Here is a 23,935-nt window from a genome sequence, read left to right as displayed (position 1 = left end):
AAAGTGGTATTTATCACTTATTTCTGAGGTGGATTTGAGGCAGCTTATAATAAAGCATGTACAAAATAAGGATAAAATGCTATCACAAATTAAATAATCAAAAAGTTGTAAAAAGGGTGAAAAGGAAAAAAAATTACACAAGAAATCCTTATCCCAGGCAAGTTAGAAGAAAGTGAGTTGTCCCCTAAAGACCATCAGCTCTGCGCTGCCTGGAAGCAGGAAAGGCAAGACATAAACCTTAATTACCCCCTCCCCAGAAGATATTTTATATGAGGACAAGTTGCTAAATGGTATTTTTTCTAAAGATTTATTTATTTATTTTGGCATGAGCAAGAGGGAAAAGAGAGAGAGACAGAATTCCAACCCCAATGTAGGGCTCTATCTCATGACTCTGAGATCCATGACCTGAGCTGAAACCAAGAGTTGGATGCTTAACCAACTGAGCCACACAGGTGCCCCATGATAAATGGTATTTTTAAGCCATTTTAAGTCTGGCTCCTTTTTTTTTTTTTTAATTTTTGTTTACATTATTAAATGTAAGGCTACACTAAGAACTGCTCTTCTCAAATTTTTAAATCCCCTTTTTTCCTATTGTTTTCCTTCTTGTATTTATAGTATACGCTACATTAGCTCTTTGAACTCCTGTTTGTTTATTTGAAAAGGGAGATAATTGTTACCCATGGAGTTATGCTGCTAAAAAAAAATTACATATGTCAAAGTAACATTGATATTTCTTCACCCTTTCTTTGAAACTGAAATTTGAAAGCATGTATCTTTCTGATCAATATCAATGAAGGAAAATTTGTGCTAAATCATTTCCTCAGATCTTTTATTATTAATGTTAAGTTTATGTTTCAAAACAAACAGTTGTTATTTATGGTATATTTAGCCATTCATTCTAGACTTAAATTTTTAGAATTTGAAATGCTGGACTCCTACTGCATTATAGAATACTGATGTCTGAGATTTTACATGGGGGTTTCTAAAAGGAAGACGAAAATTACTCTATATTGCACTCTTTCATTCTATTAACATTAATTGATAAAAGTTTGGTTCTGTATTCAAATACAAACAGCAGAAAACATTTTTACTTAGAAACTTAAAGGGAATAATTTGAAGGTGAAATAAGTAGGATAACTTTTGCTCAGTTATATTATGCAAGTCTAAGTTGTTCATGCCCCATTTATAATAAGGACTTCTAATCACTAGGCAGTTGAGCATTATTTGTATTATAAAATCTTTTCAGAAAATATCCATAAATAAAAGAATTTTTTACAACCTCTTATTGACTTTTGGTTTTAGACAAAGCATAAATTTCAAAATAACTCAATACTGGCATCATTCCCCATTGTTATATTTAAAGGTCATTTACATTTTATGGACAATAACTTGTTTTCTTCCCAGACTAATTCCATGTTCTTTGCTTCAATATATTATACAATTATACCTTGCATATAAATGTCCTTTTCTCTCATATTGCATTAAAAATTATTTTCAAAGTCTATTTGGAAATTAAATATATCTTGATTCTTTAAAATTTCCCTAGAACTAGAAGTTACTTGAATTTTAGAATTATAAGTACTCGGAAGAGCATGTATTTCACTCTATAAAAAAATTTAGGCACAAAAATAATTTAAGCATAACCATGCTCTATGTAATTTGTTTGACTAAGAACATATTTATTATTATTTAGTATATAGTTCTAAGAAGATTAGTTATATGATTTCTTGGTGAAAATAAATCAGCACATATACAAACACACACAATCAATGTTATTGCTAGGAACACTTATCTAGGGACTGTCCTTTATTTTTCTCTCCCTCCCCCTTCACTTCCTATCTATAGTTAGGAAAGGATGTCTTACCTTCAAGATTTATCCCAAGTCTGGTTACTAGTGACTCTTCAACCTCAATCTTGTAAGCTAAGTCTCCCTCGTTATTTCTGGGCTTTTACTCTTTTCCTTCTATACTTAATCCTCCACACATGAGGTAGACTATAATTCAGGAGTATTTATTAAATTAACGAAAGAATAAGGTCATTACTCACATTGATTAGCTTTGATAGAATATCTGACATTCATCGTAAAGTCCCTTGATCATGCAAAGCATGTTCTCTCTGAAATGACTGGGAAATAAGGAATTTATTTTAGAAAGATCACTTAAAATATGCTAATGCCCAATTTTAAATTTGGTTTTAAGAGAAAAGTTCATTTATGTTAAATAACTAATTTTTCATGAAACAAGTAATTGTGATTTCTCTGTTATTGTGTAATTATATGTCATTTATATTTAAAAATATGAATCTCTATAATGTGCAAGTTACAAAAATAAATTTAACCACAATAAAATAACTTGTGTAAAGCATTGCTATACAGATGCAGCTTAACACATCAATTTTATGGCTACTGATGTTTCTAAAATCTTAAGCCAACTGTATTCTGGAGGTCAGAAAAATGCTAGATAGAAGTGTATGGGAGACTATTGTTAAAAACTCAACACACCCAGTTTAGAAAGATGAATTACGGTGGTGCCTGGGTAGCTCAGTTGGTTGAGCGATGGACTCTTGGTTTTGGCTCAGGTCATGATCTCATGGGGAGTAAAATACAGCCAGCCTGGGCTCCACACTCAGTGGGGAGTCTACTCAGGGATTCCCTCCCTGTACCCCTCCCGCTGCTGGTGTGTGTGTGTGTGGGTGGGTGTGTGTGTGTTTGAGCGTACACACGCACGCTCTCCAAGTGGATAAATACATCTTTAAAAAAGAAAGTGTGAATTATGACTTCAGAAAAAAATCATATGTATTAAGAAAGTGACTGGAATATGGAGGTATAAATTCAGATATTCAAATAGAATCCCCTTCACTGAAATTTTACTCATATTTTCAGAATGAGTTTAATCTAAACTTTAAACGAATTGACATTGTTTATGCTTGGGGCTATAGAATATTCTAAACTACAAACATAGGGAAGATATTAAAAATATTTTAAAAAATATTGGCAAGGGGCGCCTAGGTGGCTCAGTTGGTTAAGCGACTGCCTTCGGCTCAGGTCATGATCCTGGAGTCCCGGGATCGAGTCCCGCATGGGGCTCCCTGCTGTCAGCAGGGAGTCTGCTTCTCCCTCTGACCCTCCCCCCTCTCATGTACTCGCTCTCTCTCATTCTCTCTCTCTCAAATAAATAAATAAAATCTTTAAAAAAAATAAATAAAAAAATAAAATAAAATAAAAAATATTGGCAAAATGAAAAGTCATTCTTGATACGTAAGAATTATAGAATATGATTCTTCAGTCTAGCCAGTTGCATTCCCTATTTCTCTTTAATGCTTTCTTAATCTGGAGATCAATTTCTGGCTCCCTCTTCAGTCAAATTTTGCCTTATGGGTCTAGTGCAAACATTGCTTTGGTCCTTTTAAATTTAATATATAATAATGAGAATAATAATAAAAACAACAATGCTTTTGACAGACACTTTTCTAAGCACCTTGCTCATATAACTTAGTTAATCCTTACAATACATCAAGAATTCTTTCCTAATTTCTAGGTGTCAAACTAAGGCAGACATATGCGGCTCATATTCTAAAGCCAGAGTTTTTTGTCTTGCTTTCTGTTTTTTGGGTTGTTTTTTTTTTTTTTTTTTTTTTTTAAGCCAGAGTTTTAACCACTGTCTGGAACTAATTTTTTAGCAATTATTTCTAGTCCATTAAATCTTGCATTATTGTTGGCACCTGTCAGTCTTAAAATCAGTCTCTCTCTCTTTCCTTCTCTTTTCCACCCTTTTTCCCTCTACTTCTCCTCCTCCTTCTGCCTATCCCCCTCCCTCAGATCAGAACATTGAGCTAGTCACAGTCCTCAATTCAGGTGACATTATCATATAGTTCTTTTATGAAACAGTTTCTTGAATTGTAGTTTTTAGTGTTTCTTCAGTTTTATTGCTTTAGTCTTCAACTTCTCGAAGCTCCAGGTATTTGTACCTTGGTCATCATTACCTGTCTTTTACATCTTTCATTTTCTCTCAAATCTTTTTAACTTTCTGATTTTATAGTAGTGCTTAATTCTTTCCTCTGATTTTATTTCTCTTGTCTATTTAGTCTTGTTTTATTTCTAGTTTATTTTTCATTTATGTACTAGACTCTTTCTAGTTCATTCCTGAGCTCTGATAGCACTTTTTACAAGTTCCTCTAATTTATTGGTTCTTACATAACCCATCTATTTCTGATATATATCCCTCTTTTATTACTTTTGTAATTCCACTTTCTTCCCATCATTTAATATATTTTTCTGATTTGTTATCATGTTTCTCTCCTGCTTTCACTTTCTTTTTTTTTTTTTTTTGATGGTTTTGAGACATAAGAAGTTTTTTTTTTTTTTTAAATATTTTATTAATTTATTTGACAGAGAGAGAGAGACAGCGAGAGCGGGAACACAAGCAGGGGCAGAGGGAGAAGGAGAAAAAGGCTCTCTGCTGAGCAGGGAGCGCGATTCGGGGCTCGATCCCAGGACCCTGGGATCATGACCTGAGCCGAAGGCAGACGCTTAATGACCGAGCCACGCAGGCGCCCCCTGCTTTCACTTTCTGTCAATATATTATTTAGTTCATTTTCCTTTTTTGTTTTCTTATATAATACACTTGTATGAGTTTCAACACAATCTGTTTCTCTTTTTAATGTTTAAATGAGAAATATTGCCTGTGCTCTTAGGAGGTTTCTCTTGGAATAGACTGTTCAGCTAGGGTGTTGTCCTTGCCTTATGCTCCATTAGGACTTGACTTGAAGCAGTTTTTCCCTCTCAGGAAGGGACTTAAAGAAAGACATGTTTGTTCTCTAAGATCCTGGAGTGCTTTTGCTACTATAGCACTGTCAGCTTTTTCCTCGCACGTTGTATAGTCTCCATCGTTTAGCTTTTTCCATTGTTTACTTCACAATCACTCATCTTTTGGCGCTTGTGTAGTCTTGTCCCAGTTTTATGTTTTTCTTTCTTTTTTTTCTTTTCAGATCACCGAGAATTCTACATTATAGTTCATCTCTTCTTTTGAGGATAAATACTTGCTTGAAATTTCTGTGTTCTAGGACTCTTGGAGCCATCTAAATTTTCCTTTTTCATTTTTCCACAATCTACCTCACAGGACCCAGTAGAGTTCCTACTATTTTCAGTGTTTTCAGAAGCCCACTTTTTATATAGGGTTCTTGTAGATCATCTGGATTATGGGAATATTTTCAGAGTTTAGTTTTTTTTTCTTTTATTATCCTAGGCATTCGTCTTTTAAAAGAAAGAGAAAGTAATATCAAAGTAAAAGACTGGCTCTGCCATCTGGACGTTTTTAAAAGTGGTATTAAACACTAAACAACATTTTGAGAATAAGAAAATGAAATTGCAGAAATTCTGCAAAGAAATTATAATTGAAGCACAACTAATCAGAATAGACAGGCATAGCTAAAGAAGTTTTCTAAAGAAAATTCATAGTATTAAATACTTCTATCAGTAAAAATATAAAAAAAATAAATGAATTAAATATGCAAATTAAAAAGTTTTAAAAAATAAAATAAACCAAGAAAAAGCACAATTAAGAAATTATATGCCCAAAGAAAATGAGGGAAAAGTGAGGCAAAAGCAGAACTAAAAATGCCCTTCAAAATATCTTCTTACCTGAAATCTACAAAAATCACTAACCAATATGAAGGAAGATGCAAATAAGAAGAAGGAATCTTGTGTTTGTGAATTGGAAGACAATATTGATAAGATGTCCATAATACCCTAAGAAATCTACAGATTCAGTGCAATCCCTATTATATCCTAAAGACATTTTTTTTTGCAGAAATAGAAAAAAAATTCCAAAACGTATATGGAATCTCAAGAGACTCCAAATAGCCAAAATAATTTTGAAAGAGAAAGACAAAGTTGGAAGCTTCACACATCCTGTTTTCAAAATATAAGACATTATAAAAAATTATATATTATATATAATACATTATATACCACATCTTCTTTTTCTGTTCATCAGCCAAAGGACATTTGGGCTATTTTCATAATTTCATAATTTAGCTATTGTAGATAATGCTGCTATAAATATCAGTGTGCATGTATCCCTTCGAATTAGTATTTTTGTATTCTTTGGGTAAATACCTAGTAGTGCAATTGTAGGGTACTTCTATTTTTAACTTTTTAAGGAATCTCCATACTGTTTTCCAGAGTGGTTGCACCAGTTTACATCCCCACCAACAGTGTAAGAGATAAACAAGGAGAGAGGCAAACCAAGAAACAGACTCTTAACTATAGAGAACAAACTGATGGTTACCAGAGGCAACATGGGTTTCCAACCCATGGGTTAAATAGGTGATGGGGATTAAGGAGTGTGCTTCTGATGAGCACTGGGTATTGGATGGAAGTATTGAATCACTGTATTGACACCTGAAACTAATACTGCAGTGTATGTTAACTAACTGGAATTTAAATAAAAACTTAAAAAACAAAACCCCCCCAAAAAAACCCCAAACATATATATAATATATGGGGGTTGATATATATGTAATATATCATATATATGATATATGATATATGTAATATATCATATATATGTAATATATGTATATGTATATATGTAATATATATAATATATAACACATATATATATAATACAATGCAACAGTAATGATGACAGTGTGGTACTGGCATAAAGACAGAAATATAGACCACTGACACAAAAATAGGGCCCAGAAATTACCCTTGTGTATATGGTCAAATATTCTTCAACAAGGGTGCCAAAAACACAAAGGGGAAAGGACAGTCTCTTCAAAAAAAGTGTTGGAAAAACTGGATCTCCACATGCAAAGAATGAAGTTGGAGTCTTGTCTTATACCATACATATAACCTAACTCAAAATGGATTACAGACCTAAAACTATAAAACATCTAGACGGAAACATAAGAGAAAAGCTTCAGGACATCAGATTTGTCAGTGATTTCTTGGATATGGCACCAAAGGCACAGGCAACGAAAGTAGAAATAAATGGGATTATATCAAACTGAGAAACTTCTGCTCATCGAAAAAAACAATCAGCAGAGTGAAAAGGCAACCTATGAAATGGGAGAAAATATTCACAAATCATATATCTAATCATTGTGCAAAATATATAGTGAAATTCCACAACTCAACAACAATAAAACACATAACCCAATTAAAAATGGGCAGAGAACTTAAATAGATAATACCACATAAAAGAAATACAGATGGTCAACAAGCATATGAAATGATGCTCAAGAGAAATTAAAATAAAAACCACAATGAGGTATCACCTCACATCCATTAGGTGGCCACTATCAAAAGAACAGAAAATATCAAGTGTTGGCAAGGATGCAGAGAAATCGGAACTCTTAGGCACTCTTGTTGGGATTATAAAATGCAGTCATTACGGAAAACAGTATGGAGGTTTCTCAAAATATTAAAATGGAATTGCCATATGATCCAACAACCCCACTTCTGGGTATATATCCAAAATAATTCAAAGAAAGATCTCAAAGTGATACTTCCACACCCATGTTCATCAAAGCATTATTCACAATAGCTAAGAGGAGGAAGCAACTCAGCTGTCCATTGATGGATGAATGTATAAAGAAAATGTGGTATATATCTACAATGGAATGTTTAAAGACTTTAAAAAGAGGGAAATCCTGACACATGCTACAACGTAGCTAAACCTTGAGGACATTATGCTAAGTGAAATAAGCCAGTCATAAAAGAGCAAATACTGTGCTATTCTACTCATGTGAAGTATCTAAAGCGGTCAGGCATAGAAACAGATAGTGAAAAGCTGGTTGCCTGTGGGAAGGGGATGGCAAATGAGTGTTTAATGGGTCTAGAATTTCAGCTTTGCAAGATGAAAAAATTTAGTATTTTCTGTTCTCCTTTCACGTTTTATCTGTTAATAGCCATATTCATTCAAGAATTCTTTTTAGCATTCCTTGTCTTATTTTTCGTGTCTCTCTCCATAGTACTAAATTTATGAGATTACAACAGAATTAACTTTTGGTCATGGGTGTATTCCCTTGTAACCACTGGGATTTAACATAAGCCTGCCTTAATATAGAATATGTTTTCCCAATAATATGGAAGCTAAATTTAAAGAGAGACCATATAAACAAATATAAAACATTGTTCAACTCCTCTACACAAAACTGTTTAGTTACTGCTAGATGACAATGGGTGCCTTTAAATTTTTATGGGTACCTGTATTGTCTAAACATTCCACAATGAACATGCATTAATTATGAAACAAAGAAGTATTTTAAACTAAAATTAGAAAGGAAAGGTGTTGTATACATTGTTTTCTCTGGTTTTAAAATCAGGCAAATTTGGCTCTACCATTCTTATACTATGCAGTTGACAAATGCAGTTACTGAGCTATTAGTCATGTAGATATGTCAAGAAAGACAAGATAACTCCCTGAAAGAATCAGAAGGGCAAAAGATATATCAACATTTTTTAAAGGAAAGTATAGAAATGAGCAGAAAAAGCAGTGGAAATGGTATTTTATTCAGCTCCATTTCTTGATGGAAAATTTATTGGAATTAATCATTGATTGATCAAATTGCAAACATCTAAAAATGCCAAGGGTAGTAGTAGTTTTGTAGAGAACAAATAATGTCAGACAAATTCAATTTATTTTATGACAGAGTGACAAGGGGGAAACCATACATTTAATAGATTGGGTATTGAGTTGGTTTCTTCAGGGTGTCCCACATTACAATTGCTTCAGCAAGCTAGGAAGTATGGTATTAGATAGGTGCATGTACCCAGAGGGCAGTGATCAGAAGTTCACTGTCAGTATCAGAAGATAGAATGAATATTCTTTCTTTGAAGTTGTCAGAGTTCTGTATCTAATAATTATATAAGGGATTGAAAAGCCTGGATAGCAAATGCTTCTTGGTTGAAAAAGATAGTCAGTTAAAGTAGCTTGTTAATAATCTGGAGTGGAAAAGTAAGAATCTGATGCCATCATTCTAAGTAGAAATTATAGACATATTACATATAGCTTCTTTTCAACCAGCACAGTTTAAGATAATCGTTGTTAGGAAATTACAGCATATACCTGAAAAAAGTGATTGTAAATGACTTTGTGCAAACTATGAAGTATAGCATTCATTCCATTATCTGAGTAAGCAATGTAATGTTACTTCAAAAAGTTTTTTTAACAATTCCACATGAGCCAAATAAACAATATGCTAAAAGATTTGCATCCGAATGTTACAGTGATTTTACAAAAGGTATGTGAAATCATTTTGGAAAAGATGCTAATTACAAATAAAACAACAAAGAACAAAGCTGTTAGATGCAATACAGTATTCTTTTTACCTCCAGAAGTAGTCAGATCTTTATAAAATAATTGTTTCAAAATGCAATATAAATTAGTATGAATTGAGAATTTCCATACTTAATGGGTATCATCACCTTTCCTTTACTCCAAAACTACAGAAACAAAATGTTCTTGTTCTGTCTCTAACAAAACTAAAAAACATATCTTAATAGCTTTATTTATTCTTTACCCCCACACATAAATATGCATGTACATATATGTTCATTTTCTAATTATTTATTTTTCCCATCAGAATATAGATTCCATAAAAGCAGAGACATTTTCTTGTCTTCTGTTTTATCTTGGTACCCATAGTAGAGGTTTAAGAATCTTTGTGGAATAAACTAATTTTAAAAAGAAAGAATAGATAAATATTGTACATTTGCTCAAAAATATCCATTTTGGGAATAATCTCATAAGGCAAAAGTAGTGATTCTTTTTAAACATGGACAGATAGTTTCATAATGATGAATATGAATGATAACATTTACAGATTTAATCCTTTAAAAGACTTTGCCGTGACCCCCTTTTTAATTACCTTTAAGTTTTGTGACAATATAAAATAACATGTTATTTATCTTTGCTATCCTATTTGATAATAGATGATTACTATTTTCCATTATTTTTTGTAAGAATAATTCTGAGTAAAAATGAAACATAACCTTAAAATATATTTTTTTCTATTTATTGTCCCTGGGAAAGTTATGTTAATTTAGATATTTTAAATTGCTAAAGGGCATATTCTTCCTTGTGTTTTGTTTGAAGATGCTAAAAATTAAGTTGGAACTTCCAACAAAGTTCCATGTGACTTTCATGGTAGACAGTCACATCTTCAATGGTAACTTTTTAGTTTTAGTTGACAGAGGTGATCTTTTTTTTTTAAGATTTTATTTATTTATCCGTCAGAGAGAGAGCAAGTGAGAGAGCACAAGCAGGGGGAGCAGCAGAGGGAGAGAGAGAAGTCCCACTGAGCAAGGAGCCTGACACGGGGCTTGATCCCAAGACCCTGGGATCATGACCTGAGCCAAAGGTAGATGCTTAACTGACTGAGCCACCCAGACGTCCCCACAGAGGTCACCTTAACCTGTGGGTAGCAGCATGCACATAGCTATTAACAGGTGTTTCAATTCTATCAAGGGTTTTCAAAATCTTTTTTAAGAAGGCGAGTAATAAGAACAATCATATTTATGACTTCTCATTTTGCTTATTGTTTTTTTTCTTGCGATTTTTTTTTCAGAAATTGAAAAATTTCAAGGTTCTGATGGAAAAAAGGAAGATGAAGAAAAGAAATATCTTGATGTCATCAGCAACAAAAACATAAAGCTCTCAGAAAGGGTATTGATTCCTGTCAAGCAATATCCAAAGGTACTGCAATATACGCTCTGTTTTCATAGAATTAAGAAAAAAAAATGATAAAAATTAGACTTGATGAATGTTTATTCATTGTCTTTCATGAAATATTTAAAACTTCATTATATTAGTATACACATATATATGACACTGATCTAGAGGAAAGAGAAGTCTTTGAAAGTACAACAATTGAGAACAATTTTCAACCAAAGACCATAGCACTTTTATTCAGTGAATATGGGAAGCATAATTAGATATTTTAATTATTTATTTAACATGTAAATGGTTCAACATTTGTCCAAATATACATACTCACTTGATTATGTTTTGTTTCCTGTTATAATGTATATTCCTATTATAGAAAAGAGTAGACTTAATGATACTAAATATACAGCATTAGCCAATCCACAGGAAATTATTATAACCAGGAAAGTCTTCTAGTCTTTATTAGACCCTTAGACTATAACCTCTAGTCTCCTGTAGTCAGGGTTCATTTATAAAAATAATTACCATACTGTTCTCTTGAGAGTACTTTTTCACTAGACATTTTCTTATCATATGAGATTTGTATCACCAGAATCATGACATAGCATTCAATGGCATGGTTTCATCACTTATATTCATAAATTCCAGTGGGTAAAAGGACTTCCTTTTTTTTAATAAATTAAGTATGCTAACAATGGAAACTCAGATTCAAGCTGGTAATTTACTTTCTGAAGAGTAAATCTAAACAAGGACCATGTAATTATCCTAATAATAAAGATTACAGAAATAAATGCTGTAGTTTTTACCAATTGTCTTCTAATATGATAAATTTTAGTAAATATTATTAAGTGGAATGTTGTGTTTATAATTATTTCAAACAGGAATAAATTGTTGCAGCCCACCAAACCAGAAAATTTAACTTTCAGATGAGGTTTTTGGACATGCAAGTGTTTTGTTTTTTGTGGGTTTTTTTTTTAGCTAGATTTACTCTATTACAAGAAAGGTGCATTCAATAGATATATATTTTACAATTAAATTTTTTCAGACTTATTCCTTAATCATGTTTTTATGAATATCAAATTAGGCAAAGAAATGTACATAAAAATGTTTACTTAGTAATGAAATGTGGTGGAAATGTGGGTATGAAGAAAAATGTCTTTTTTTAAAGGAATTTGATTAATCCATTATGAAGTACAAGATTCTCTCTGAATCATTTATTTAAATATTATATAACTTGATACTGTTTCTCAGAATAACACTTGTCCATTCTCTGGATATGGGAAAGCCAGTGACAGACTCAGTATCTCCTTCTCAATAACATGCAGCTCTATATCTCTGACCAAATCAGGTTAGCAAGATATAAAAGGCATTTCAAGTCCTGGTGGCTTTTCAAGTGGCAGCATGAGCGATTTTATACTGAAGATTGCAATAGTCTATATCTGATGCGTGATGATGAATATTGAAACAAGACTACTGTATATATAGTGTCTAATTTTTGTGTGAGATTTAATTTCATAATTTACAGGAAGATGACCAAACAACAAAACTGCCTATTTGTATTGAAGCAGACCATATCTCACTAGCAAATTATTGTACCTCCTAGAATTTTTAGAATCGCAGAATGTTTACGGTGGGACTAATTTTCAAAATCATAGAATGTATAAAACTTTTATTTTCCAAATGAGGTAACTGGGAAATTATGAATTACTCAAAGACATATCTTTGTTGCAGATGGAGCTATTTAGCGAGGTTGCTGTTATTGTAGATTCACTTTTTTGGGAGCCATTACATTTTTAACTTGACTGATAATGCTCACATTTTTATATTACTTGTTCATGTAAAATATGGAAGAATGTGAGGAATGAGAGCTCCTAATGATTAGTACTTTTATGGAATATTATCAAGTAACAATTTATGCCTTAGAAAATTTGCCATTTTTAATTGATGAATAGAATGCTAAATCACTTTAAATTATTTTTAAAGGGATGTGCATTTCATACATCCAGTTATCACAATGAGAGAAGTCTTAGAGCCCTTTTACCGAAAAAGGTACTGAGAAACAGAACAGAACAGAATCATCTATCAAGTTGACCTACATTTGTTTTCATTTGCTTTTGTAGTATAACAAATTAAAACCAACATTCTGAAAGCCGGATTTTGTTTCAAAAGTGGTGATTCCCTCCTGCTGAGTGATTATTGCCCACCTGTCACAAAAAGATCAGTGGGGTTAAGGTGACAGTCACTGCACTTGAGCCATATTGGATGTACATTTGGGAGCTGTAAAGTATGTGGTGTGGTGTGGTACTAGGAATGGCTGAGCGGAGCACAACAGTATTTATGGATTTAAAGTTTAATCTTTTATAATAAAAAGTGATTTATCCCTCAGGGGGTACATTGTAGAAAGACCTACTTTTCACAGCTTCCCTCAGAGCCATCTCTCCCCTTGATGTCTGCTGTCTGTTTGGTCCGGTAGTTAGTGTGGGTGATGACACAGTCTCCTCCAGCAACGGACGATAAAGAACTATGGGACTTCTGGAGGAAGTGACCTGATCCTGACTTTACTACGTGACCTTTTTGGGTAGATTTGATTTCAATTAGTCTCCAATATCAAGTTAATTTGCCGACTTAATTGAGTAACACAAGGGATTGAAAGACGTTTAAGATTTTGAATTATGGAAAATATAAAAATCCTGTTCAAACATGTTAAGAATGATTTATTTAGCTCTCGTGCTTTATGTTTAATCACTTATTTGGGGGGAAACGTCATATTATCAAATTATTATAATGAACAGCTTTTCTTACTTGTTTTTCATATTTTTGTTTGCAACAAGATTAGTCAGGAAATAGACTATGCCCATCTATTGTTTGCACTGACAGATGTTTCAGAATCAGTGCAATTATTTCTTGGTAGTCTAGTCTCCAAGGAGGCAACCTGTGACAGTATGTTCCTCTTTAATCCTAAGAGATTCATGCAGAAGATCCTGGAGAGATTCATGCACAAAATTCACTGTTGTTAACATGAACTCTTTCTCCCTAAATCCATACCTACTATATTTCATAGTCTAATACACAGTTATTTTTAAAAATTTTAACATCTCCAACTGGTATGCATATTCTAATCAGGATCATTTTACAGTCCCTGTCGGGCAAGCAGTGGTCATAACTCATAACAAGTTGTCTGTAAACTTGGCCCACGTAAACTTGGCCATGCCTTCTTGTATCCAGTTGTTTACTCTGTTGGAAAAATGGGAATTGAGTTTCGTCGCTGTTCAGAATGTCTTCAAAGAGGGGCACCTGAGTGGCTCGGTCGTTTAGCATCTGCCTTCGGCTCAGGTCATGATCCCAGGGTCCTGGGATCAAGCCCCACATCGGGCTCCCTGCGCGGCGGGAAGCCAGCTTCTCCCTCTGCTGCTCACCCTGCTTGTGTTCCCTCTCTTGATGTCTCTGTCAAATAAATGAATAAAATCTTTTAAATAAATAAAATAAAATGTCTTCAAAGATTGCATTAGGTTTAGTGTTGACATGCAAAACTATTACATATCCAAGAAAAGAATAGAACCGTAGCTTGGGGTATCAATTTGGTATTAGTGAAGACAATATTCATCATTGGAAGAAAGAAAAATAGCATGATTTCTTGGTCCTCCACCAACAAGTGCCTTAGAGGACCTAAGAAACAAAGATACATATAAGTGGCTAAAGCTGTATTTTGTTACTGCTAGACATGCAGAAGGACCGTGCCTCACAAGGGTGGGCAAATTGAGAGGGCCATGGGCGGATGGGAAGGCGCCGCCTGCACTCGCAGGAGATCTGCTGGTTGCTTGCGACTATATCTATTTGGCCACCTGGGCAATCCAGCCTCTCAATGCCTTTTAAAACTGTCTTTTGATGTTGCCTTCAGAATCCTCTGAAATGCATCAGACCTTGCCTTCAATTAAATTTGCCTCGAGGCCCACTTTTTATTTCTCAACTTGAGTTATTGCCAACTTTTTAAAGCAGTAGATCGCCAGGAGTGTAAATCGGCCCCAAATTTGGCCCCTTTTAAAATCAAACACAGCTACGTTCCCCAGTGCTGCTTTTCAAATCAATTCCTTATGTAGATTAATGCAGAAAATGAAAGTTCCAAAATATGCTCAAAAGCACCACACTTGCCCTATATTTCAGTTACTCTGCTCTGTCCCAGAGAGAGGGGCTGCCTTTGTGCCTGGCTGGAACCAGTCTCTAAAACCTGGCATGTCTTCTCACAGAGCTTGTTTCTTTCTCTCTATTCCAAAAGATGAAAACCCAAAGCCAAATTCTCGTTGAGTGTTATTTTTTTCTAACTTTCTAAGTAATTATCAGATCACTTAAGAAGAGGTAATAGAGACCCAGAGTTACTAACTGTGGAAACTATGACCGTATTTCAAAGCCACTATCACCTCCTACAATCTTGGAAACATCTCCCCATTTTTCTAAGCAATGTGGTTTTCCAAAAGCCACTCAGTAGCTTACATCTTAAACCTGTTTTATCTTTACCAGACAGAGACTATTGCATAGCGTTGCTTTTTACTTTTCTAAAGGAAATGGAAGAGAGGATTTGATCGGGCTTTGTGATTTCAATTTCATTCATATCAGTTTCCTAGTCTCTCACCTGTGAATGTAAATCTCAATTGGAAAATAACATGACACTCAGAGTCACATTTTTTCTATGAGAAAGAAAAACATTCCAAAATACTATGGACTGCATTCTCTCCAGTAGAATGGCACCTGAAATAACTATGTTTTCTGGCAAAATTTAGAAATTTGTGGTGATATTGTCTAGTCCTTGTCTTTCCCAATAACTCTTTTGTTGTAACTAATGCACATCCCATGTATTTCAATATTATTTTCCATTTGGTACTTAAATTTTTTTTTGTCTCCATGTAACACTGACCCATGTGTTCCTAATCCTGAATTATGTTCTTCTCTCCACATCCTTTTTAATGGGCTCAGCACAACCTCACAAAATATGTCCTCATACTTCTCAAAATAATCTCTCCTTTCTATGTCTAGATCTCTTAGCGGATCTTCAGTCTATTTTAATCTGTTGTTTCCTTTCTGCCAGGTTATTTCACATTTACCCTCAACTGGAAAAACTGTAAACTACTTCAAAAGGATGATTAAAATGCAAGTGCCTTTTGAAATGTGTCCAAATCTATATCCTTACTCAGGGGTTCCTTGAGAGTGAAAAGATCTTCCACCTCACATCCCTTTCTATAATCTGACCATTCTTCATTCGCTTACTTGTTCATTTATTTGTTTAATTCGGTGAGCCTTCAGTGAGTTTCTCTGCACCTGTAGAACATAGATAGCTCTTCTGTCATTTCTTTTGTTGTTGCAGTAGAAGTGACTTCTTATATAGATAGATCTTTTAAAAGACTAGAGAAGAGAGATCACTTAAAATCAAGAGGCGCTACATTAACAGTCTAATGGATTCCCATATTGTCATTGACTCTGAAGGACTTACTGACATATGGAAGCAAGTGAATTTGATATAAATTCAAACACTGTATATATTGAGATTCGCAGAAAAACAAGCTTTCTCTGGAAAGGATACAGGAAGTAAAAATTAATGCACCCCACCCTCCGCCACCAAACATCTAGATAAGGGATTACTGTTACTTGTACTACTAAGTTAGAACCTGACTATAAGAACTTTTTGAAAGAAATTTAGATCCATGCAGAAAAATTGTGACTTTTATTTGCTTTCTCAAATTTAAGTGATTGTTAAATTTATGTAACACATTTAGATTTCTACCATTTTATAAGTAATTTCCTTAAAAATATATGGATTTCACAAGGATATCACAACAAATAAAACATTACAAGAATTCAGTTTGAATATCAATGCAAGAGCTTTAAAACATTACCAAATGTTGTATGCCAATGTTCATAGCATCATTATTCACAATAGCCGAGAAGCAGAAACAACCCAAATATCCTCAACAGATAAATGGATAAACAAAATGTGGTGTGTGTGTGTGTGTGTGTGTGTACAATAGAATATTCAACCTTAAAGAGCAATGAAATTCAGATACCTATTATAACATGGATGAACACTGAAAATATGCTAAGTAAAATAATCCAGACACAAAAGGACAAATATTGTATGATTCCACTTATATGAAGGTACTTAGAACTAGCAAATTCATACACATGGAAAATGGAATAGGGGTTACCAGGAGCTGTGGAGAGGGGAAAATGAAGAGTTACTGTTTAGTGGATACAAAATTTGTCTTTGGGATGATGAAAAAAGTTCTGGAAATGGATGTGGTGACAGTTGCACAACATTGTGAATGTACTTAATGCCACTGAATTGCTCATTTAAAAATAGTTAAAATAGTAAATTTTATGTTATATAAATGTATCATAAAAAAAATAATGTCACAAAAATACTAGCAAATGTATTTAAATGGCACATTACAAGCAGAATAAATTACACTCAAATGTATTTTATTTCAGGGATATAAGACTGGTTGAGTACTTAAACATACTCTTAAAAATTTACTGAATTTTAAAATAGGGTCAAGCAGTCATTTGATAAAATAGATTTCTCATTCCTCATGAAATAAACATGGACATATATTCTATAATAAGTATATATTTGTAATCAGAGTGAAGAAATCCTTTATATAATAAATATTGGAAAAATAACTAGTGACACATTTAGGGGCAAAAGAAAAGAAAGATTAAATCCCTAACTCATCTTTTCCACCAACATAAATCTCAACTGGTCTAAGATTAAATGCAAAAAAAAAGTAGAATATATTATGGGAAATATATTTAATGGAGGGAAGGCATTTCTAAGAAAGATGGAAAAATACTAAAGCCATAAGTAAACAATTAAAATATTTTATGACATAAAACTTCTGTACAAGCAAAAATGCTAATGATGATTACCAAAATTAAAGGTCACAATTAAAATGCCAAACTGGTATAACTATTTGAGAAATATTTGAGAAACACATGACAGAAAGTTCATTTTCTTTATATGTAAGGGACTCAATTTTTCTAATTGCACAAGAAGTTGATGATATCAACAGATAGCTATCACACATGTACTGTTTACTTGAAATGTTTCTGTTTTCTATCAGACTGACAAGTTTGATTATAACCAAAAATGGTGTTAGGGTATGGAGAAAAAAACACTCCATAACCTGTTGCTCAGAGCATTGAGATTAAGCCATTTGGGGAAGCAATTTTGCAAAATCAATGAAAAGCACAAAGGCAAAGACTGTTGGAAGCAGTTGGATATCTAGCAGTTTATTTAATAATTATATATTTGCAAACATATATGCTGTTAAGTGAAAGTATAAAAGATGATAGTTTATTCCTATTTAGTATAAAAGGAATATATTTATGTTTATATTTGTATACATATACATAAAATGATAGATTCTTTTTTTTTAAAAGATTTTTATTTATTTATTTGCGAGAGAGAGAATGAGAGACAGAGAGCACAAGAGGGAGGAGGGTCAGGGAGAAGCAGACTCCCCGCTGAGCAGGGAGCCCGATGCGGGACTCGATCCGGGGACTCCAGGATCATGACCTGAGCCGAAGGCAGTCGCTTAAGTGACTGAGCCACCCAGGCACCCCAAGATGATAGATTCTAAGTAAAAGGAAGGAGGCCCTTTTTTTATTGCAGGCTCTTTGTGCTGTTTGAATTAGTTAGTGTTAATATGTTATTTTCCTAATAAAGATATTTAAAAAATAGTTTGGGCTAATGGCAACATATTAAAATAGAAATAATTAGTTCTGATTAGAATTTTTTCCTAGAACAGAGGAGCAAATGATAAAAACTAAGAATTATTGACATTTTTTTAATAAATCAAACACTTTATTTTGTAGTTTTTACATATACTAACTCATTTCATTATCATAAAAATTCTAATAATTCATTCCTTCCCATCTTATAGACAAGGAAACTGAGTCTCAGAGGAACTCATTTGCCAAAATCACATTACTAAGAAATGACCAATTCAGGATTCATATCCAGCTGCTCTAATTTCACAGCTTCTTGTGAAATTAGAGTATGTTTCAATTAGGGGCGCCTGGATGGCTCAATCGGTTAAGTATCTGCCTTTGGCTCCGGTCCTGATCCCAGGGTCCTGGGATCGAGCCCCACATCGGGCTCCTGGCTCAGCAGGGGGTCTGCTTTTCCCTGTCCCTCTGCCTGCCCCTCCCCCTGCTTGTGCTCTTGCTATCTCTCTGTCAAATAAATAAGTAATGATACAAAAAATTCTTAAGAAAAGAATATATTTCAATTATGATAATGTAAGCAAATGACATCTTAAAACATTCAGTAGAAAATTTGACTCCAAACATGACTCCTCAAAATTTATTATCTTCAAAACCAAATAAAATTTTGTGTTGATGAAAAAATCATACACTTCTTTTTCTGGTTTATCAGTAAGTATGTTGCTTAAATGAGGAATGTGTTCTAGAACTCAAGTTTGCAGGAACAGCTAACTTTAAAACATGAAAATAGTCCTTAAATCTGGGACCTCCCACTTAGAGAATTAAGGTTTTTTTAAGAACCCAGTGCATATCAAACACTGAGCAAAGCACAGTGAACTATTTTATTCCTTCAAGAATACTGTAAGAGTTCTGAAGAAGAGACCAAGGTTTAAAAATATTTAAGGAGCTTTCGTAAAGCCACACAATGTATTAGTGATAGTGTTAACATTGAAATTCAGGTGTGTTTGTACCACAGCCTCTCTTCTTTGCATCAAACCATTGTTATGATTCATTTTTTTTTTTATATGAAGAGGCATTGAGATTACTCTGTACACAGACTGCTTAGATTGCAAAGGCCCACAGATGGAAAAGCAAATGTATTTCTCCTCTGGTGTTAAGCGAGGCAGAAATAATAGATTCATTAGTTGGAGTGTATCTCATAGGTCGTATGGTCTAATCTTCTACCCAATTAGGAATCATTTCTAGTATCTGTGATACTCATCAGCCTGTCTCTGAATACCTCTAGTGATTAAAAAGAAAGTTCAATATATTATAAAACAGCTGGATCTAATAATGAATAGATGTTGCTGTTCGAATTTTTCTTCCTCATTGAAATAATGATTTTAATCCTTGTAAGTTGCTATTAGTCCTGGTTCTGCCTTCTGCATCATAAAAAATCTCTCTTAAAACACTTGAATCATGGTCTTAATTGAAGTATCACTGACACATTGTCTTCATTTGGCTTCTAGGCACCAGATTTATTTTTATCTCCTGTAAAAAACTGGTTTCATTTCTCAGCCTCCTGTGCTGGTTTCTTCTCTTCCACAACTTAACCTGGGAGTTTCCCAGGGATTTGCCATGGCGCTCTTCTTTATGTACATTCACACTCCCTTGGTCATCTCACCTATGACATGGCTTTATGTACCGTATAAACTGACGATCCAGCCAAGACCTCTCTTCAAGACTTAGATATATGGAGCCACCTACTTGACATCACCATGTGGATGTCTAGACATCTCATATTCAACCGATATTCTTCTGACCCCACGTGTCTCACTGGTTGGCAGTACCATCCTTTTATTTGGTCAGATCAGAAATTGTGGACACCTCTTTGACTCCTTTCTTATTCCCACACATCCTATCCAACCTGTCAGGCAAATCTGGGAGTCTTATCTTCAAAATACATCAAGAATCAAATAGCTCTCACCACCTCCACTGTTACTTCCCTGGCCTAAGTCATCATTTGTCTTACCTGGATTACTCTGATGATCTCAGTCTCTATGCTTCTACAAGTTCCTTCATCTATCCCTATGCAAGTACTCACAATCCCTTTACCCTTCTCTAGTTTTTCTTTTTTCCATAGCAGGTATCACCTTCTAATGGATTTTGTAATTGTTATTTTTATGGTTTCTCTACATTAGTATGTAAACTGGAAAAAATGCCAAGTCTCCTTGTCTTTCTCTATCAGTCATGTATCCCTATCACATAGAGCAATGCCTGTCACATAGTTAGGTGGTTTATAAATAATTGGTGAATGAATATAGTATAACTACATAGCCTCTTTTCTAAGACACTCTCTCTGGAGGAAGTACAACCGACCCAGAACAGAGATCTCCCTATTCTCACCTCTTGCCTCTTCTTACAGAATTTTCAGGGGACCTGTCACATTTGTAGGAGTGACATCAGTTTCTCTCAAGGAGACCCCAGTATTGCTGTCTTCCCTAAAGCCCCAGTGCTGCTCTAATCTTGCCAGAGAGAACCCGAGTACAAGAAGAAAGCAATAACTGAAAATTTTACTCAGTTCTAATGCCTAGATAATCGGTTACTTAACCAAATTTTCTAATTAAATTAAAGGTTAACTCAAAAATTACTTTCAAGTCATTTCTGAATATCATGTTACAGTTTTATTATTTAATTATCCATTTTTAGTAAGTGCAGTATATTGAACATCATTTGACCTTTTACAAAAGAGCCTACAAGGCTTCCACATCATAATTCTGAATATTAATTCCAGTTCATTCATTCATTCAGGAGATATTTATTGGATCTATATGGCAGTCACTTGGTATTTGACTCGTAAATGTGAAAATTAAAAAGATGCTTTCATGGGTCTCAAGATGTCCTATAGTAGATTTAAACAATTGTCCCAGTATGGCTTTGTACTGGGATAGATTCTGAAGCTTTGGGATTGTGTTAGTTTAAATATAAACCTGAAGTCAGATTGTCTTTAACAGTTTCCTTTAAACTTAAGAGACTGAGGCATGAAAAGGAGGCAAAGATATAGGGAAAATAGGCATTATTTGAAAAAAAACATAGGTAAGAGAAAGAGGGAGAGGATATTATTTGGGATGTAGGGTTGAGAGGAACAGAGGGGTAAGATGAGGGGAATGTTTATTTTTCTGTCAAGTCCTCTCAATAGAGAAACTTTATATGGAGGTTTTTGCAACCTGGTAATTTTTAGGTCTGGCCTCTTTGTTTCTGGAAAGAAATCTGTAAGAATATATTAAGATGTAGAGTTTTTGAGAGGCTAAAGAGAGCTGTGAAGAGGCAGTATATGTACTGGAAAAATAACAGAATTTTGGACCAGATAGACCTAAGTGTGAATCACAGCTCCACCTTCATTCAACTATGACAGTGGAAAGTTCCATAAACACCTTCGTCCTCAGTGTTTTTCAGCTGCAACATGAGTATAATAATACGCCATGAAGTTTCACCCAGGATGCATGAAAATATATCTGTATATTTGGCTTGCATCAGCACACGGTGTAAACTTGCACAAGTATCATCACTAAGTAAAAATTAGTTTCTTCTCTTTTTTTTTTCCCACTTAATAACAGTGTTTTTGGTGGGGAAGCACCTAGTCTGTATCCAGCTCTGTGTGTGTGTGATAAAACAGATAAATTGGAATTATTTCCCTAAGAGTTCTATAATACTATTCCTGAAAGGGCAACATTAAGGCATTAATAAAAATAGGGAGAAAGTGGATGAAAAGGGATAACGATTAAATTGGGGGTAGTAAAAGTTTTATTTGTTGACTACCATGTATCAAGCAATTTTATCTGTGATTTATAGTATTGCCTGATTTAATCCACTTAATATCTCTGTGGAATATGTACTGTTTAGAGAAAGAAATTGAGGCACAGATAATTAAACTGTTTAAAGTCACATAGACACTTAAAAATTAATTAAGAGTGAAGAAGAGAAGAAAACTTATGCATAAATGTTATCTTGAATAGCTACAATGTTTATTTACAAACTAAATTTCATCCTTATTTCTTTAAATAGAACTGTAAAGCATTGCTCACATATAGTCTCTACCTCCTTGTTCATATGTTTGGAATTTGAGATTTAAATTTGTGAACTGTCATAGATTGACATTCATTCATTAAAAATGAATATTCTGCATATAATATTAAATCATGAGGTTTATATAAACCATATTGCTATTATTGAATTTTTACATATTAAATCTATGACTCATTGTTGTATACCAGTTTGTGTTAAAACATGAGTACATACTCTGAGAGTGTATTTTGTTTACTTCCTATGTTCCCATCTTAAGACACATCTCTTAGAGGCAGAAATTAATGCGGCTGCTAGTTTATTTTTAATTACATGTACTAACTAAGTGAGAATGAAGTGTTTTGCGTTTCATTTAGTTGGATATCTGTTAGGTAGTTCTAGAACTAACCAACAAATATTGAAGTTTCACAGAATTCTTCATTATCACTTGTGCCAATAGTAACTTTGCTTCATTTGTATGAAAGCCCGTGTAATGTGAAATTAGAAATCATAATCCATAGGCTTAGCTTACATCATTTTTATTTTCTTCTTTTAGAGTAAGGCATTATACTTTAACCTAATGGAAAAATTATTAATTTTATGGTATCATAAAAAGCTACAAAATTAACTTTTTAGAGGAGTAACTCTCATTGCCAGAAAAATCTAATGACATACTTTTTTTGTTTTATTATTTCAGCAATAGAATCTAACAAAATGCTTAGGAGAGTATTTCCCTTTCTGTACTCTTAATTTGTTGCAATTCAAATAGAATACTAATGTTAGGTCCAAAATAGAATTTATATTTTAAGGTAAAATTGTAATGAGGAAAATTTAATTTCTGAAGTGGTCAATGCCCATCCGAATTTTCATCAAATTAAGAAAAAACTCAAGTATATGAACACTTTTGATAGTTTTGGTTATCTGCCAGGATCTAATTTCAAAGTCTTCAAATAATTTTTGATTTTATAGTTTCATACTAACCATGCAGTTGACTTTATTACCAGCATTTGATCATGTATCCCGTTATTCCATCTTGCTTTAGTTCAATCTAAATCTACTGAATTAGTCAAAGAAATGTTTTATTGTAAGACTTAACAGTAGTCTTCAAAAATTCTCTATGAAATTAACTATTAAAATGTAACTTCTTGGCTGATAAAAAAATATAGTACAAGACACAAGAAAAAGCACATAGTTCAGTGGAACTTGGGAAACATTTTTCACATGTTTATCATTTTTATGTTTGCATCACAGATGGTTTGAAATTATTAAAAGCTTCTTTACACACAGTGATTCTGTACCTAAGTATCAGATATAATTGGATCGATGGCATTACTAAGAACCTTTTATTTTTCTGGTATGGATAGAATTGTTTCTGACTACACCCTGGGAAATGTATGGGGAAATGCATTAAATTAACATACACAATTCTGCTGCCAGACAATATGTTGTCTAACTAGACAGAGAAATTGCTGCAACTGTATTTCACACGTGTGAGAAAGGAGTGA

General features: G+C 33.5%; 1 protein-coding gene across 1 annotated transcript in view; it reads left to right on the top strand.

Moving 5' to 3' along the window:
• The window catches only part of KHDRBS2 (KH RNA binding domain containing, signal transduction associated 2), a 525,516-nt gene that overhangs the window by 82,984 nt on the left and 418,597 nt on the right, over positions 1–23,935 (top strand). The window contains exon 2 of the mRNA XM_081828467.1: positions 10,579–10,706. Coding sequence (XP_081684593.1) covers positions 10,579–10,706 — 128 coding nt within the window. The remainder of the gene's footprint in view (positions 1–10,578; positions 10,707–23,935) is intronic.

This window comes from Leptonychotes weddellii, chromosome 8 (genome assembly GCF_054177405.1).
Source record: "Leptonychotes weddellii isolate Sample4059 chromosome 8, ASM5417740v2, whole genome shotgun sequence".
In the NCBI taxonomy this organism is placed as follows: Eukaryota; Metazoa; Chordata; class Mammalia; order Carnivora; family Phocidae; genus Leptonychotes; species Leptonychotes weddellii.
Note: the sequence above shows the minus strand (reverse complement) of the source record. Positions and strands in the feature narration are given on the sequence as shown.